The sequence below is a fragment of the Lepidochelys kempii genome, chromosome 3 (genome assembly GCF_965140265.1).
Source record: "Lepidochelys kempii isolate rLepKem1 chromosome 3, rLepKem1.hap2, whole genome shotgun sequence".
Taxonomy (NCBI): Eukaryota; Metazoa; Chordata; order Testudines; family Cheloniidae; genus Lepidochelys; species Lepidochelys kempii.
Window position 1 is genome coordinate 190,199,038 of NC_133258.1, and position 17,902 is coordinate 190,216,939.

General features: G+C 39.7%; 1 protein-coding gene across 3 annotated transcripts in view; it reads left to right on the top strand.

Annotated features, from left to right (window-relative positions):
• Positions 1 to 17,902, top strand: part of SANBR (SANT and BTB domain regulator of CSR) — a 47,698-nt gene that overhangs the window by 27,105 nt on the left and 2,691 nt on the right. Inside the window, exons 10-20 of one of the 3 annotated variants that reach the window (XM_073339372.1) lie at positions 2,618 to 2,741; positions 3,281 to 3,433; positions 4,137 to 4,282; positions 4,684 to 4,783; positions 6,556 to 6,588; positions 8,164 to 8,263; positions 10,440 to 10,531; positions 10,646 to 10,674; positions 10,759 to 10,832; positions 14,880 to 14,968; positions 15,488 to 15,579. In XM_073339372.1, coding sequence (XP_073195473.1) covers positions 2,618 to 2,741; positions 3,281 to 3,433; positions 4,137 to 4,282; positions 4,684 to 4,783; positions 6,556 to 6,588; positions 8,164 to 8,263; positions 10,440 to 10,531; positions 10,646 to 10,674; positions 10,759 to 10,832; positions 14,880 to 14,968; positions 15,488 to 15,579 — 1,032 coding nt within the window. The remainder of the gene's footprint in view (positions 1 to 2,617; positions 2,742 to 3,280; positions 3,434 to 4,136; positions 4,283 to 4,683; positions 4,784 to 6,555; positions 6,589 to 8,163; positions 8,264 to 10,439; positions 10,532 to 10,645; positions 10,675 to 10,758; positions 10,833 to 14,879; positions 14,969 to 15,487; positions 15,580 to 17,902) is intronic. The other 2 variants (XM_073339374.1, XM_073339373.1) reach the window with 2 other exon arrangements.

Here is a 17,902-nt window from a genome sequence, read left to right on the forward strand (position 1 = left end):
GAGGTCAGACTAGATGATCACGATGGTATCCTTTGGACCGTAAAGTCTGAGTCTGTTGTACTTGGCAATTTATTCCACAATACTATTGTTAATCCATCAAGACCTCAATTGAAATCACTGGGAGTTTTTGCTGGGTTAACCTTTTAAAATGTAAAATATTCAGAGCTAATCACTTAATCATCCTAAGGACTTGAAAATATGTTTAGCCAAAGACAAATGGAATTAAGGGCTACATTTCAAAATGAGTTGTTAGAGTGATGGTGCCACACTCTGAACTATAGGGTCTGTATTCGCAAAAAGAAAAGGAGGACTTGTGGCACCTTAGAGACGAACAAATTTATTTGAGCATAAGCTTTCGTGAGCTACAGCTCACTTCATCGGATAAGTGAGCTGTAGCTCACGAAAGCTTATGCTCAAATAAATTTGTTCGTCTCTAAGGTGCCACAAGTACTCCTTTTTGTGAATACAGACTAACACGGCTGCTACTCTGAAATCTGGATTGACTGTGTCTCGAATCTGAAGATGTCAAATCAAACACCCAACTAGTTTCAGAACAAATAAAAATAAACTTCAGTGGTTAAGATGTTTTTGTCAGAGGCTTTCCAAACTTCTCCTTTGTGTTATGGCTAGTTTCTCACCACAAGTATTATCTTGGTTTTTGTTTTAGTCCAGGCATGGTCCTATGTAGCTGGATTTCCCTGCCTCTGCTTAATGAGGGCCTGCATACTCTAGAGTTTTACTGTTGCTAATTTAATTTCCATCATTTTTCATCAGATCTGATGGACTAAAATCAGCCTAACAGTAGTTCAGTGTCAGCCCTCAAAATAATATGCATTAACTGAATATTATCTCCTGTCAGTTATTCCAATAACAGGGAGAGGTTTCTATCCAAAGAACCATCTTACTGATGACTAGAGCAGTGAAGTAGGTTCCACCTTGCAGTCTCTAAAGTGGCAGCTGGGGCCATAGCCTTATCCTGACAGTCTAAGAATATTGTGTATTAGCCAATTTTAAATACCTTCCTTATGTTACCGTAGTTACATTCTTATACATATATGTTGATGCTACATAATTCCTTGTGTTTGTGTGTAACATATATATTACTAGACTATACAGTGTTCTAGGACTTAATTTCCCCGCACTGAAAAATATGAGAGAGAGAGACTTTCTTTTAAAACCCAAAAGAGAGTATTTAGCAGTGAGGCAATCTGGTCTGTGAAAGATAAAATATATTTTTTATCCACCTTCACCCACTAGCTTCATCCTGCCTTGGTTAGACTGTGAAATCTTGAGGGCAAGGGCCAACTTTTACTCTGTATTTGTACAAAGGCAAGCATAATGTGTGTGTGTGTGTATACATACATACAAGGTAAATGCTCAGAACTTTATATATATATATATTAAGTTCTAAGTTCTGAGCATTTACCTTGTATTGTTTTATGGCTGCCTTCCTAGGCACAGTTAATTTGTCCTTTCTTGCACTTAATTTAAGCTTAATGGTGACTAGAAGTAGCTCTAATGCTAGCATGTCCATAGCAGCACAATTACACAAAAATAGGTGTGGAGGTGACACTAAGTGTCAGTACCCATTATGCTTGCCTTTGTACAAATACAGAGTAAAATTTGGCCCTTGCCCTCAAGATTTTACAGTCTAACCAAGGCAAGATGAAGTTAGTGGGTGAAGGTGGAAAAAAAACATATTTTATCTTTCACAGACCAGATTGCCTCACTGCTAAATACTCTTTTTTTCTGGGGTTTAAAAGAAAGTCAGTCTCTCTCATTTTTCAGTGGGAGGAAATTAAGTCTAGAACAGTGTATAGTCTAGTTAAGTCAAGTCTAGTTTTAAAAACTATTTTTTAAAAAAAAGCTTCAAAAGTACACATTGATCAAGAAATCATCTAACTTTACAATTTTTACATAACCATTTCATTGCTGCCTATTGTGCCCTGGTATCTAGGAACAAATGCACTTCCAGTGTTGTCCTGGGAACCAGTTCCTTTGCCATTTGAAGTGCAGAGAGTGGAATGAAATGGCAGTATTTAAAATAACATGGATGTGTTCCACATCAGCTGAGGCTAATGGCAAAGGAGTTAAAATATCCCTCAACCTTTGTGTGTTTTTTTTTTTTCTACTCCCTCTATCCTCCAAACATTTGAATGATACAATTCCACCCTGCCACTAGATACCAAAGAAGATGCTCACTAGCCCAGAGAGCAAGAGATCTACAGAGACTATTTGTATGTCTCTTACTTTGCTACTAACCATCGGACAGCTCTTGCACTAACTTGATAGTTTTATATCATTTCTAGTTCTTATGACTTTCATAGCTTGAGGTGGGCGGTGGCAATGTCTGATGTCTCTGAGTTGCAGTGTCCTGAAATTGTTCTTATATTAACTTATGCCCTTGGCACTAGGTAATAGTTTGGGATGCTTCATGATGTCTGAATTTAATGCTGATTGTCCTACAACATGTTCTTGCTATGGTAGCTCTTCTGTGAAGGTGTGTTGTTGTTCTTCTTGCTTTTTGTTTTTCTCTCCAAACTTCATTGATACAAATATAGGACTAAAAACTCTTCACAATATAATGTGCAGCCTGACTGTGCATCTTTTATTACAGAGATAAAACTTGGGAAGTCCATGAGTATTTGATCAGTCTTTATGAGGAATTAAAATCTTGGCGAGATGTGTACTGGCGCCTCTGGGGGACTATCAATTGGCTGAGTTGTTCAAGATGTAATCAAGTGGGTATTATTGTTTTCACTCACTTGTTTTGTGGCAGCATGGGAACAAAACCAACATAATAATTTTATGGGTGGATGGAGAGGGTTTGTGCTTTAACTCATAATTAAGAACTCTTTTTCTAGAGGGCCTCATTTTGGTAGAAAAATACCTTCCTCTTCCCCAGATTTAATCTATCAATTTTGAGACCAGTAAGACTTTTTTTGTGTGTGTAGCTTATAGAGTGGGAAACATAATGTGATTTGTTATAAAAACTACGGAGCAACAGCTGCTCCCTAACTTTTTAAGCTCCTTCTTTGTGCCCCACCCAAATACAATTCAGGTAGCCAGAAAAAAATGGGAAATGAGCTTGTACTGGAATATCTGAAGTTTAAATGAAAACAGTATGACTAAATTAGGACTAATCTCTGACCAGGTTTGAATATGCAGCTCATAGCTGTCTGCGAGAGGTAAATAATTGATCTATATCTAATGTACTCCAAAATTCTGACTTTAACAGGCAACGTGACTCTTTTTTTTTTTTTTTTAAATGTATATATAGTCTTTCCTATGTACCGAATTTTCTCACTGCCAGTACCATACCCAGCCAGTTCTTTATCCTGGTGTGGCAAGCTCATTGGGTACAACTGGCACTGGAATATATCCCTGCTGTAACCAAAAAATTCTTCGATTTGATCCTACTCCACTTCCAAAGGTACTACTTTAATGTTACACTTTTAGCAATGATTCAGCTTAGAGCTGGATCATGATGTAAAGATCCTCACTGATGTCAGGGGCAGTGGCCTAGGAGGGAGATTGACTCCTTGCGGACCTTCTGGCCTCTCTGCTGCTCTGGGGGGAGTGCAATATACTGAGTCTGTTCACACTGTATCGTACATTCCCTGGCAGGCGTGTTGGGGAGCGAAGTCTCTCCCCGAACCTGCATGTGGAGTGCGGGATCTGGAGGCTCTCCAGAGCTGCTTTCCCTTCCTGCGCTGCTACCTGCTGTGATTCAGGTGGCTGGAATAATGGGGCACATATGTCCTTTATGCCATTTGCCACCACATAAAACAGGCCATGATTTGACCTATAGATACTTAATGCTGAAATTGGTTATGAAAGGGTATTCTTTAAAGAATGGGCCAGTAAGCACAAAAGGAACTATCCTCTTGGAACAAGTTGTGCTTCTCAGGGAGTTTAAAAACTAAGTTCCCATTTAACTTTAGTTGGAGTAGGGTCAGGCCCATCAATTGAAACACACAGTGAGTTGTATATAGCTCTGTGTCCTGAGGAAGGTGCCTAGTGCTGGGGACTGTTAAATAGTTCTTAGAATATGGAATCCCTCGGTGCAGTACTTAGTGAAAGTAGTTTTTGTCGTAAACCAGTATATCTAACATAGTCTCTCGCTTTTATGACAGGGCTGTAAAGTGCGGGATCATGTGATCGGTTTACCGGCTGGAGGTGAAGGTGGGGATACTCTGCCATATCAAACTACTAAAATATTGAATGATCTGCTTCAGCATAGAGATGATGTTGTTGTTCCTTTTTCTAAAGATCAGAATAGGTGAGAACTGAATTAAAGCTACTGAAATTACTTAACATTTGACATTAGCACTTGAGTAAATTTACATTTGATTTTTTCCCCTCTTCTAAACGGACAATGTAGTGGAATTTTTAAAAGTTAACTAATATATTTCCAGTATTTTAATTAGAAATTGGGACAAGAAACAGAAATGTTGCTATCTGTTGCATTTGAAGCAGATGCTTGAAGCAATTCTGTCTTTGTAACAGTTCAATCTTGCTTCTATTCATATTTTCATATAGGTACTTCCCAATACACTAGCCATGTAGCTGTTCTGCAGATTATCCATAGCACAATGGGGAGGAAAAAAGGTCAGATTCTAAGATTTGTAAAATAGAAAAACTATCATTGTCTTATACTTCATGAACATTTCTTCCTTGTAGTGATTCTGGAATTGGGCTGTGTGATGAGAGAGGAATTGAATGTGATGTGCTGTTAGAACCAAATACACTGTGGGACCCAAAAACTGGAGAAATCAATGCTGTGAGTAATTGCTGCTTTTGTTTTGTTGTTTTCTCTCTCTCTATTAATGATTGTAGTGGACGCTTAGAAAACGCATCCAATCAAGAGCCCTACTGCTGTCTTAAAAATAACAAAAAACCCTATAATATATAAAAGTTTATATATTATAACTTTATAAACCTAGTTAATCTAAAACCTAGGTTTCAGGGACATTATCCGCTAATTTATGGGTTTAGTGGGGAGCAGGGAGGTTTTTATTTTTATTTATTTATTTTAAACAAAAGCTGTTAGAATTAATTAATGCCCACACATCTACACACAGACCATTCAGAAACTGAAGCTAGTTAGGAACCCCACAATCCTCTTAAGAAGTGAATCATGTAGAGATCCTGTTACACAAGTGCTCTCTTCTCCTCAGTGTGCTCAAAGTGGTATGTATAACGCTAAGTGAATTGAAATCTGGGTACTTGAGAGGCTGCCATGTCTCATGTCACATTTGAGATCAGAAGAGTTCCTCAAGTTGAAGCCCCTCACTTTAAACCTTGTAAAGTGCTTTGAGATCTACTGATGAAAAGTGCTATATAAGAGCTAGGTATGTATTATTAAATGAGGTGGGACTGCTGGCAGGGCATTCACCATTAAGGCCTCTTAGCTTTAGACTTCCTTTCCCTGTTTGGTCTGCCTGTATTTTTTTTTTGTTTGTTTTATTTACATTTATTGGAAATTGCATTGAACATCAACAAAAAATTTTAAGACCCATATTAAGCATAACACTTAAAATAGATAAAATACTTAATTACCATTCTAAACTCCTCCTAATCTTGCTTGTCACAAAGCACACAGCTGATATTTTGTAAACTACTGAGTACTTCAGTGCCAATGGTACATGTTAAAACCCCCATATAAGACTTGTGTATTTTCTTAAGTCCCCAGAAGAGCCTCTTATTGTGTAAACAGCCTTTTCCAAGGGCAAACAGATACCAAGGTCATTGGTCCATTCTTCTGTTGATACACTAGATTATTTCCCCCAGTAACACACAACCCAGGTCTTCCCTACCAATGAATCCACTCCCACATTACACCAGTGCACTTTAAGTCAAGTTGGGATAGATCATTAATAATGCTAACCATGGTATAAAGAGAACCTCTGCAGTCTGTTGTATTTTTGCAGTCTTCATGCACTGTAGTCCATAACTTCTGAGTAACACAGCAGTTCCAGACAGTTGGCCTGAAACTGCCAGTAGCAGTAAGACTCAGCCTAGAGAAAACTACAAATATTTGCAAATGCTGGCCTAGACAGAATCTTGTGGTTAACTTGGGTTGTTGCTACCATAATATAAGTGTTTATTACTGGCTACATAGTTTTAGGTATTAAAGCAAATTCTAAAGTGATTTACCTAAGACTTTTAATTTACTATGTCTAGATTTAATTGAATACTAATTCAGATTTATGCACATGCTTAACTTTACACACTTGAGTAAAATTTCAATGGGGCTACTCCTTGCAAAATCCAGGATGTAGTTTACTTGAACAAATCATAGAATCATAGAATATCAGGGTTGGAAGGGACCTCAGGAGGTCATCTAGTCCAACCCCCTGCTCAAAGCAAGACCAATCCCCAATTTTTGCCCCAGATCCCAAATGGCCCCCTCAAGGATTGAACTCACAACCCTGGGTTTAGCAGGCCAATGCTCAAACCAATACTCCATTGTTTTTTATAAATCCATTTGAATCTCTTATTTTGTTTCACAGTGTATATTAACTTGACCACCTCTCTGCCTTTTGTATCTAGTTTCTTTCTCTGAAAAACTGGACTCTTCAGCTGGTTAGTAAAATAACTAGTTCATCCTGCTTTAAATTTTAATGTGTTTAAAAATGTTGTTGCTCTTTTATGTTAACAAATAACCTTGATGTCACTGCCATTTTTTCTATATCTGCTTTAATTTTTAAATTATAGGATAATGCATTTTCAGTGTAAGCTCTAAACATTATATATGTGGAGATGCTATAGTAATTGTTGCTTTATAAGTGTAGCAGATCTGGAGGTTAAACATTAATTTAATCAATATCTTTAAAAATTCCTTTAATTTTTTTTTCAAATGTTACAATGAAATCTTTAGGCAGCTGCAGTCCTATATATTTTCTTCCTTCCTATTATTGCTGCATTTCCTTTACTATTCATTGTCCTAGACAGCGGATTCTGAGATTGATGTTCCAAAATAAGTTCCTACAGCAAACTTGCTAACTACAATAAGAGTACTCTTTTTTTAAAAAAAGGAAAACAATATATATTTTCTTTTTATTCCACAGAGGAGCAGGGTTTGTTATGGACTAATTTTAAAAGAATTAAAATGTTCTTATTTTAAATCACTTTATAAATAACAGACAAACATCAGTCTTCCACGCTGCATTGTGCTGAGAACAATGGCCTAAACTTTCAAAAATGACTAATGACTTGGGGTGCCCTGCTTGAGACATCTTTATAGGGGCCTGATTTTTCAGAAAGTACTGAGCACCCACCCTCCAAAAAGGAGGGCTTTTTAAAGTGCATCAGATGGGGTACCCAGAATCACTAGTCATTCTTGGAAATGTAGGCTGATGAGCTCAATCCTGCACTGCTGCCAAGCCAGAAAGCAGCAATGCTCCAGTCACACCCCAGTATGTTGTAAAGGGGGTGGCATAGAGTTGGATATGCTAGGAGAGTTGGTTGGAATCTGATTAAGCTATTTTTGGGGCCCCTTTGTATTGCTCCATTAGTGCAAAAGTCTGTCTCAGAGCTGAGGATCTGGCCCAACATATAAAAACAATGTATATAGCTCCATACAGGAGCACAGTGTGTGGTGCTTGATGAGTACCTCTTTTCATGTGTGGTGCATATGTGTACACAAATTAGTGAAAGCAACATTGCATCTCGCTTATTAATTTGTCTTACAGTAGCTCAGCTATGCTGGGCACTGTACAAACATAGTACAGAAGGTCACTGCCACAGAGTGCTTTGATTGCAAAATACAGAGAAGATAATATAACCTAATGAAATGAGGAGTGTGGGTACCTTCTGCCATTTGCCTCTATGGTGACGGTCAAACATGCTTATTTTGAATCACCTATATTGGCACAGGCCAGTGCAACTTATCCAACACAACCTTGCATCCATTGAGCAGCTTCACACCAGGGATGCTCACCCCAGGGCAGAGCAGGTTGCATTGTTGCTGTTCTCCCTGTCTTCGAGACTAAGGTCAGAACCCAGTACATGTAAAACACATAGGCAAGGAAGCCTAGTTTAACAAAAATAGCTGGCACTCAGCCTTGTTTATCTGCAACAAAAAACTTAATGATATGGAAAACCTGTAGCGTTTGAGGAGATAGTGACCCTTTTTGGTACTTTATTCATGTTGCTTAGAAACAACAGTCATTACTATCAGAAGAGGAGGAGTATACCACTGGCTCAGAGGTCACTGAGGATGAAGTGGGGGATGAAGAGGAAGTCTACAAGAAACCAGGTACAATTATCTGTCTCTTATCTTTTCTTGGTAATTAGGGATTAGAATACAAGGCAGAAGTTTTCTTTTTTGTAAAAGAACTTCAATTAGAAATAAATAAAATAAACCCTATCACAAAATGTCTCACTTGAATTTATATTTTTATTTTTTTTCTCTGAGACATGTATTAAATACACAGATTTACCTATATTCTTCTATTCATCAGCTCCAGCAGTAAACGCTCACAAATGGGAAAGTACACATATCCAATGTTCTCATACCAGTGAGACAGATTAAAGCTATATTCTGTATGGTCTATTCCCTTCCCTGGAAGGGTTGCTATCAGAGCTGTTTTATCCCTCCTGTCACCTCCTAAATTAATGTTACAGAAGTGGGACCTCAGGTTACTAGCCATGTAGCTGTGTCATTTGCAGAGTCCCACTCCTTCATCCGCACACACTGTTTATTGATCTTCTGTTGTAAGGACCAGAAGTGAAAGGCAGGCTGCCTCAGTTCTCCTAAGATTGCACTGATTCTTCCCCCTGACTTGCACAGTCTGACTCAGACATACAAAGGCCTACCATGGCCTGCAGGAAGTAAGGGCTGCAGGACTGACCACTCTCCTGGCCACCCAAGCAGGAGACAAGACAGGAAATCCAGAGGAAGGCATGAAGAAGCATGTGGCTCTTAGTTTCCATCACAACAGATAGGATGTGAAGAAGGGCCTTGATTTCAAATTGGGTGGGTGGAAGACTGAGGATTTTGGGAAAGAGGAGGGAGGGCTCTTAGGGCCAAGAACTTTCTGCTGTTCTTTGAGTGGTGAGGGTGGGGGTAGAGAGGAGGATGGAGACTGGTGTGTTGACATGGATAGAGAGAGGTAAAATCAGAAAAGTGCTTCTTAAGAAGTGATGTCCTCGGAGAAGAGGAAACTAAACAAGGTAGAGTATTATATTGTATAAGGAAAAGCAACTGAAAAAGACACATGGAGAAAATAGCCAACATATACAACAGAAGAAAAGTAGAGAGAGAGAAATTTAAATGGAGGATAGGGAGGGAAGAAAATCCCAAAACAAGGGAGATGTAGTGAGTGATGTTTTAATGTAAAAATGATGCAGACCTCTTGTAAAATTCAGTTGTTTGATATTTTATATATATATTGTGTGTGTGTGTAATAATACATTCTCTCAAACAGAACCTTGCTAATTCTCAATCAGGAAACGGGTAATCCATTAAGCAAAAATTCTAGAGTGCACTAGTAAGATTTTTACAAATCACATAGTAGAATGTTTGCTAGTGAACAATGAAGTGTTAGTTAAAACTAAATTACATGTCAGGAAAAAATACCAAATTACATTTTGTGAGATACTACCCTTGTGACTTTTTTGATCATTCACTTATTCAACTAATTCACAAAATTCTTCAACTTGCAATGGATCTTCCAGACATTAGTGCAAATTAGTGAGGTGTGTGTTGATCATGCTTATTATAGTGTTGCCTAAGGGCCAATTGAGATTGGTGCCCTGTTGTACTAGACTCCATACAAACATAGAATAAAAGACAGTTCCTTCCCCAAAGAGTAAACAATCTAAATAGACAAGACAAAGGGTGGGAAAAGGAATATAACATACAAGCAGAGTGAAGAGTGTGCTGCCTGGTAGATGGCGTATTTAGGACCATGGTTTTCTTATGTTGTTTAAATCCTTTTCGTGGGTTATGATAAGAGGGAATTAACTAGATGGAAACACAAAGGAAGGAAAGGGGACATAAGGGGCTGGAGCAATCAGTCTGCACAGGGCAGAGAATGTCCACAGTGAAAACTTCAAAAAGCATTCTGATGATGTCATCAAGACTTTTGGTCCCTACTTGCATTCTTAGGGATGTATTCAGTGTATGCATGTTTACATTATATTTACAATAGGAAGTGTATATATTACATATAATTTCTTTGTACTGTAAACTTCAGCTCATGCTTCAGCTTTCTTAGGGGAAGCATGTGAGTGGGTTTTGCCTTTGTGCTTTGTGGATGTTGGTCCCATTTTATCATTATCCACCCCATAGCTTTACCAAGGAGGGAGAATATCCAAGTCACTGACTCATATGTGTGCAGGAATGTGGAAGTCACTATGCGCAGCCAGTGTGATTTAAATATTTTAAATATTGAGAATTGTTTGCTACTAAATAGTGTTTTAATTAACAGGGAGAAAAGAGAAGCCAAAGAAGTTAATCAAACATCCAAAGAAACAAGTTTCTTCACCTAGTGTTCAAAAAAAGGAGAAACCAATGGAGAAGGTAAATCTAAGTTGTGAAATGGACTGTTCAACTCAGTCCAATGAGGAATTTTTCTTTAATTTTTGCAGCTAGTCTTAAATGTATTCACTAATGCATTTTTCTGTTTTTTGACAGTCAAATTCTCGAGATGCATCTCCATTCATGTAAGTATTTCTCCAAGTCCTGGGTGAAACATCCTGCTTAGCAAAATACTACTGACAACACTTTTGTTTGTCTCTTGTTACCAGTGTGAGTATGCAGCAGAATAAGTGGGATGCTTCTAGATCACTGAGATTCAACCAAGATGCTCAAAGAGAAGATGGTAAGATTTCATTAGTTTAGCTTTCATAATGTTAGAGGAAAAAATAGAATTCTGTTATGCAACTACATAACTATTTCAGTAAAGTACTCTGCTTAGGTATGTCAAGGCTGAATGTGATTTCAAACTAGTTTTATACTGGTACAACTACATTGACTTCTACAAAAATTGCTTCCATCGACGTGCATGGGCTGAAATTGTGGAAAAGCAGCATCACTTGCCCCGTAACCTCAGCCGTGCTGAACACAATGCCATCGACAGCCTCAGGAACAACTCTGACATCATAATCAAAAAGGCTGACAAAGGAGGTGCTGTCGTCATCATGAATAAGTTGGAATATGAACAAGAGGCTGCTAGGCAGCTCTCTAACTCCACATTCTACAGCCCATTATCCTCTGATCCCACTGAGGGTTACCAAAAGAAACTATACCATCTGCTTAAAAAACTCCCTGAAAAAGCACAGGAACAGATCTGTGCAGACACATACCTAGAATCCCAAACAGGGGTATTCTGTTTGCTACCCAAGATCCATAAACCTGGAAATTCTGGACGTCCCATCATATCAGACATTGGCACCCTAACAGGATTGTCTAGCTATGTGGACTCTCTCCTCAGGCCCTACGCTATCAGCACTCCCAGCTATCTTCGAGACACCACTGACTTCCTGAGGAAACTACAATCCATCGGTGATCTTCCAGAAAACATCGTCCTGGCCACTGTGGCTATAGAAGCCCTCTACACCAACATTCCACACAAAGATGGACTACAAGCTATCAGGAACAGTATCCCCGATAATGTCACGGCAAACATGGTGGCTGCCCTTTGTGACTTTGTCCTCACCCACAACTATTTCACGTTTGGGGACAATATCAAGTCAGCGGCACTGCTATGGGTACCCGCATGGCCCCACAGTATGCCAACATTTTTATGGCTGACTTAGAACAATACTTCCTTAACTCTTGTCCCCTAACGCCCCTATTCTACTTGTGCTATATTGATGATCTCTTCATCATCTGGACCCATGGCAAAGAAGCCCTTAAGGAATTCCACCATGATTTCAACCATTTCCATCCCACCATCAACCTCAGCCTAGACCAATCCACACAAGCGGTCCATTTCCTGGGCACTACTGTGCTAATAAGCGATGGTCATATAAACACCACCCTATACCAGAAACCTACTGACCGCTACACTTACCTACATGCTTCCAACTTCCATCCAGGACGCACCACGCGATCCATTGTCTACAGCCAAGCTCTAAAGATACCACCGCATTTGCTCCAATCCCTCAGACAGAGACAAACACCTACAAGATCTCTATCAAGCATTCTTAAAACTACAATAGCCACCTGCTGAAGTGAAGAAACAGAGTGACAGAGCCAGAAGAGTACCCAGAAGTCACCTACTGCAGGACAGGCCCAACAAAGAAAATAACAGAACGTCACTTGCTGTCACCTTCCGCCTCCAACTAAAACCTCTCCAATGCATCATCAAAGATCTCCAACCTATCCTGAAAAATGATCCCTCACTCTCACAGATCTTGGGAGACAGACTAGTCCTCGCTTACAGACAGCCCCCCAACCTGAAGCAAATACTCTCCAGCAACCACACCACGCAAGAAAAACACTAACCCAGAAACCTATCCTTGCAGCAAAGCCTGATGCCAATTCTGTCCACATATTTATTCAAGTGACACCATCATAGGACCTAATCAAATTAGCCACGCCATCATGGGCTCGTTCACCTGCACATCTACCAATGTGATATATGCCATCATGTGCCAGCAATGCCCCTCTGCCATGTAGATTGGCCAAACCGGACAGTCTCTACACGCAAGAATAAATGGACACAAATCTGACATCAGGAATCCTAACATTCAAAAACCGGTAGGAGAACACTGCAACCTCTCTGGCTACTCAGTAAAAGATTTAAAGGTGGCAATTTTGCAACGGGTAAAGCTTCAAAAACAGACCCCAATGAGAAACTGCTGAGCTTGAATTAATATGCAAACGAGATACCATTAACTTGGGTTTGAATAGAGAGTGGGAGTGGCTGGGTCATTACACATATTGAATCTATTTCCCCATGTTAAGTATCCTCACACCTTCTTGTCAACTGTCTAAATGGGCCATCTGGATTATCACTACAAAAGTTTTTTTTTCTCCTGCTGATAATAGCTCATCTTAATTAATTAGCCTCTTACAGTTGGTATGGCTACTTCCACCTTTTCATGTTCTCTGTATGTGTATGTACGTATATATGTGTGTATATACATGTATATATCTTCTTACTATATGTTCCATTCTATGCATCTGATAAAGTGAGCTGTAGCCCACAAAAGCTTATGCTCAAATAAATTTGTTAGTCTCTAAGGTGCCACAACTACTCCTGTTCTTTTTGCGGATACAGACTAACACGGCTGCTACTCTGAAACTTGTTTGGAGTTACTTCTAACTAAGATGAGTTAGTGAGAGGAGAACTGGGTGTCCTTTATGACTCTAAAAAACTGTATATTATGAAACTTGGTTAGGTTAAATTTTTAAATGCTTATTGACAGTTGCAAAAAAACCTGGAAACGATAGTAAACCACACCACCATTTCAAGTCTGGAACTTAATTTCTGCCATTCCTAATGCAAGCCTATTGATATTTTATTCAGTCATATTAGCAACTATGCATGAATTTTGGGTCTCATCTGTCCATGTAGCTTTGCAAGAGCAAAGAGATTATCCTTTGCAACAAAAGGCTTATGACAGAAGGAAGGCATGATTCTGATCTCAGTCATGACAGTGTAAAACACTGAGTAATTCCACTGAAGTCAATAGTTGCATTGATGTCATATTCTCCTCTCACCCCTGGGGTCTGATCCCCACCTGATGTAAATTTCTGCAGCTCCATGTAATAGAATGGCCCTATGCTGACTTACACAAGCTGAGGTTCTGTCCTGTAGTGACTCATGTCTATTGAATTTTATGTTGGCCCAGATATTCTGTACTTGATTCCATGAAATATGAAAAAAACATTGCAGATGATATCTCTAAAGTGGATCTCCGCATGTACTCTGATTAATATTTATGTATAGCATATATTATTCTGTTAAAAAATTGTGATAAGTGCTAGAATTCAGTTGCAGCCACGCTTTATGCTACACAATGACTTCAAAATCTTCTTGAACTCACAAAATGTTGGTGCAGCAAGGATGGCACTCCAGGCAATGATACCTCAGGATCAGATTAGCACTAGTCTCTTCTTTCCCACAGGAGAAAAATATTTTCTCTCTGTAACAAAAGGTAAAGAGAAAATATTCATCACCTCACATGCTGAGAGATTGACTAATGCAAATGGATAGCCTGGGTCCCCTGGCAGGAGTAAACTTGGGAGGAAGTTCCACAGTTACAGACAGGAGACGGAAAAGTTCCTTAACTGTGGTTTTGTATTTTTAGTTTGTATTAAATGGCAGCTGTTTGGAATGTCAGAACGAAGTCCTGGAGAGAGAGAGACAGATGAGGGGGCAGGTGATGTGGTCATAAGTGTGTGGTAATTGCCTGGGCATATAAATTGCATGGGTATGTGATAAATTGTTTATCACATGGATATTGCCTCCATATGTATGCTTTGTGAATGCCTCTCTCCCGATCTCTTAGTTTATAAAGAAGTAAGATCATACTGTTCTGTGTTGCTTTTCCTCACTACTGTATGGAGTTGAAAGTTGTGGTCTCAGTAAACTACCGAGTTTCCTTTGCTTTTCCATTTCTTTTAGAAATCTATGCTGCCTCAAAACCATTCTCCTAGATCTGGCAGTGCAATGGATGTAGATAGGTCCCTGCTCCTGCATGGAGCCCAACTGAAGCTGCGTTACACTGCAGAATCAGGACCTTACTTTGGATCATAGCTGCTCATGCTTTGCACATGAGCCAAGAATAAAGCCACTCATTTCTCTGTATAGTGGATTATTAGTAATATATGCATAATCTCCTTCCTCATGTTTATGGCTCTTCATCTTGGTAGTAAGGAATATTTAGAATATTGATATTTCTTTTATTACTTGCAGATCAGCGAAGGATGTGTGAGATCACAGGTCACCTAATAAAAATGAGATTGGGAGACCTGGACCGGGTCAAGTCAAAGGAAGGCAAAGAAGTAAAACTTTATATTACGGTCATATTAGCTTGATATTTTAGCCAGATCTCTTGAATTCATGCATTTTCAGTACCAGAAAATGAGATTTAGGTTTTTTCAGGTGTCTGGAAGACTTAAGTTTTAACATGACTTTGATCAGGTTTTAATAGTTTAAAGTGATTTTTTTTTCCCTAAAACACTTGGTCAGAAAAAGTTTCGAAAGGTCACTACTTCAAAACCTGTTGACCCAAGAAGTAGGATGGGTTTGGAGGGGCCAAGTATCAGGCACTGGGAGCACAGCAAGATGCAAAGTCTTTATGGTTCTTTCTTAATCAGAGCCAGATCAATGGCTACTGTGCATGATTGCAGGCTCATGCGCCTTAACAATGGGGCTCTGAAGGGATACAATATGATCTTTGCCATCTCCTTTTGGAAGACTTGCTTCTGCAAATATAAATCAGTTACCTAAAAACTAATAACTTTTAGAAAGTCACTGATTCTACTGGAATAGCTAAATGATTTGATCTCCCTGTACTGCAGCATGCAGGTGGCATTTACTCTAGACTTGAAGCTCAGATAAAAGCCTCAGCGCAAGTCAATGCTCGACAAAATAGCACAGAGAAAAACATAAGGTAAGTTGTTGTTTAAGTGGCAGTAAAAGGCAGGATGTGTATTTTGGGGCGTTTTTTTTTAAAAAGCCTTCTGTGACCAGAGTCCTAGTGGGGAGCCAGCTGTGGTGACTCCATTAGGGTGAACTGCAAAGAATGGGGCAGATAATCCCCAAAAAGCCGGTGAATATTCCAATACTTGGATTTACCAAGCCATCATAAAACAGCTTCTTTATTACCTTACTGGTTACTCAGAAGTCCAAACAACACAGTTCCCTTAAAGTGATCCAGCCTCAGGCCTCCATCCAGGTACCTAAGTCAAACATGATGATTTCTGAAAATCCTATTTCATCGTGTAAAAGAAAAGGTTCTACCGATCCCAAAGGCTCGTACACATTACCTCGCAGGTTATTGATTATTCCAGATCTTAACCAAATACATGCTACAGCCACTTCTTATTAACTAAACTAAAATTTATTTAAAAATAAGAGTGAGAGTATGGTTAAAAGATCAATATACATACAGACATGAGTTCAATTCTTAAGATTCAGATTCATAGCAGAAATGGTGAGCTTTGTAGTTGCAAAGAGTTCTTTCAGAAATTGTTCATACATCATAGTTCAATGTCCAAATATCATATTCAGGGCGTACCACCATAATGGAACCTCAGTCTTGCAACTCAAACTTTCCCCAGGAAGCCTAAGCAGATCTGAGATGACAGAATCAGGACCCAAGGATCTTTTATACAATTTCATGTCCTCTTTGACAAGTTGGGATTTCCTTGGGGAACAAACAGTAATTAAGATAAAAAGAAAAGGACTGCTTGTGGCACCTTAGAGACTAACCAATTTATTTGAGCATAAGCTTTCGTGAGCTACAGCTCACTTGCATCCGATGAAGTGAGCTGTAGCTCATGAAAGCTTATGCTCAAATAGAATCATAGAATATAGAATCATAGAATATCAGGGTTGGAAGGGACCCCAGAAGGTCATCTAGTCCAACCCCCTGCTCGAAGCAGGACCAATTCCCAGTTAAATCATCCCAGCCAGGGCTTTGTCAAGCCTGACCTTAAAAACCTCTAACGAAGGAGATTCTACCACCTCCCTAGGTAACGCATTCCAGTGTTTCACCACCCTCTTAGTGAAAAAGTTTTTCCTAATATCCAATCTAAACCTTCCCCACTGCAACTTGAGACCATTACTCCTTGTTCTGTCATCTGCTACCATTGAGAACAGTTTAGAGCCATCCTCTTTGGAACCCCCTTTCAGGTAGTTGAAAGCAGCTATCAAATCCCCCCTCATTCTTCTCTTCTGCAGGCTAAACAATCCCAGCTCCCTCAGCCTCTCCTTATAACTCATGTGTTCCAGTCCCCTAATCATTTTTGTTGCCCTTCGCTGGACTCTCTCCAATTTATCCACATCCTTCTTGAAGTGTGGGGCCCAAAACTGGACACAGTACTCCAGATGAGGCCTCACCAATGTCGAATAGAGGGGAACGATCACGTCCCTCGAAGTGCTTGCTATGCCCCTACTTATACATCCCAAAATGCCATTGGCCTTCTTGGCAACAAGGGCACACTGCTGACTCATATCCAGCTTCTCGTCCACTGTCACCCCTAGGTCCTTTTCCGCAGAACTGCTGCCTAGCCATTCGGTCCCTAGTCTGTAGCTGTGCATTGGGTTCTTCCGTCCTAAGTGCAGGACCCTGCACTTATCCTTATTGAACCTCATCAGATTTCTTTTGGCCCAATCCTCCAATTTGTCTAGGTCCTTCTGTATCCTATCCCTCCCCTCCAGCGTATCTACCACTCCTCCCAGTTTAGTATCATCCGCAAATTTGCTGAGAGTGCAATCCACACCATCCTCCAGATCATTTATGAAGATATTGAACAAAACCGGCCCCAGGACCGACCCTTGGGGTACTCCACTTGATACCGGCTGCCAACTAGACATGGAGCCATTGATCACTACCCGTTGAGCCCGACAATCTAGCCAGCTTTCTACCCACCTTATAGTGCATTCATCCAGCCCATACTTCCTTAACTTGCTGACAAGAATACTGTGGGAGACCGTGTCAAAAGCTTTGCTAAAGTCAAGAAACAATACATCCACTGCTTTCCCTTCATCCACAGAACCAGTAATCTCATCATAAAAGGCGATTAGATTAGTCAGGCATGACCTTCCCTTGGTGAATCCATGCTGGCTGTTCCTGATCACTTTCCTCTCATGCAAGTGCTTCAGGATTGATTCTTTGAGGACCTGCTCCATGAAATAAATTTGTTAGTCTCTAAGGTGCCACAAGTACTCCCTTTTCTTTTTGTGGATACAGACTAACACAGCTGCTACTC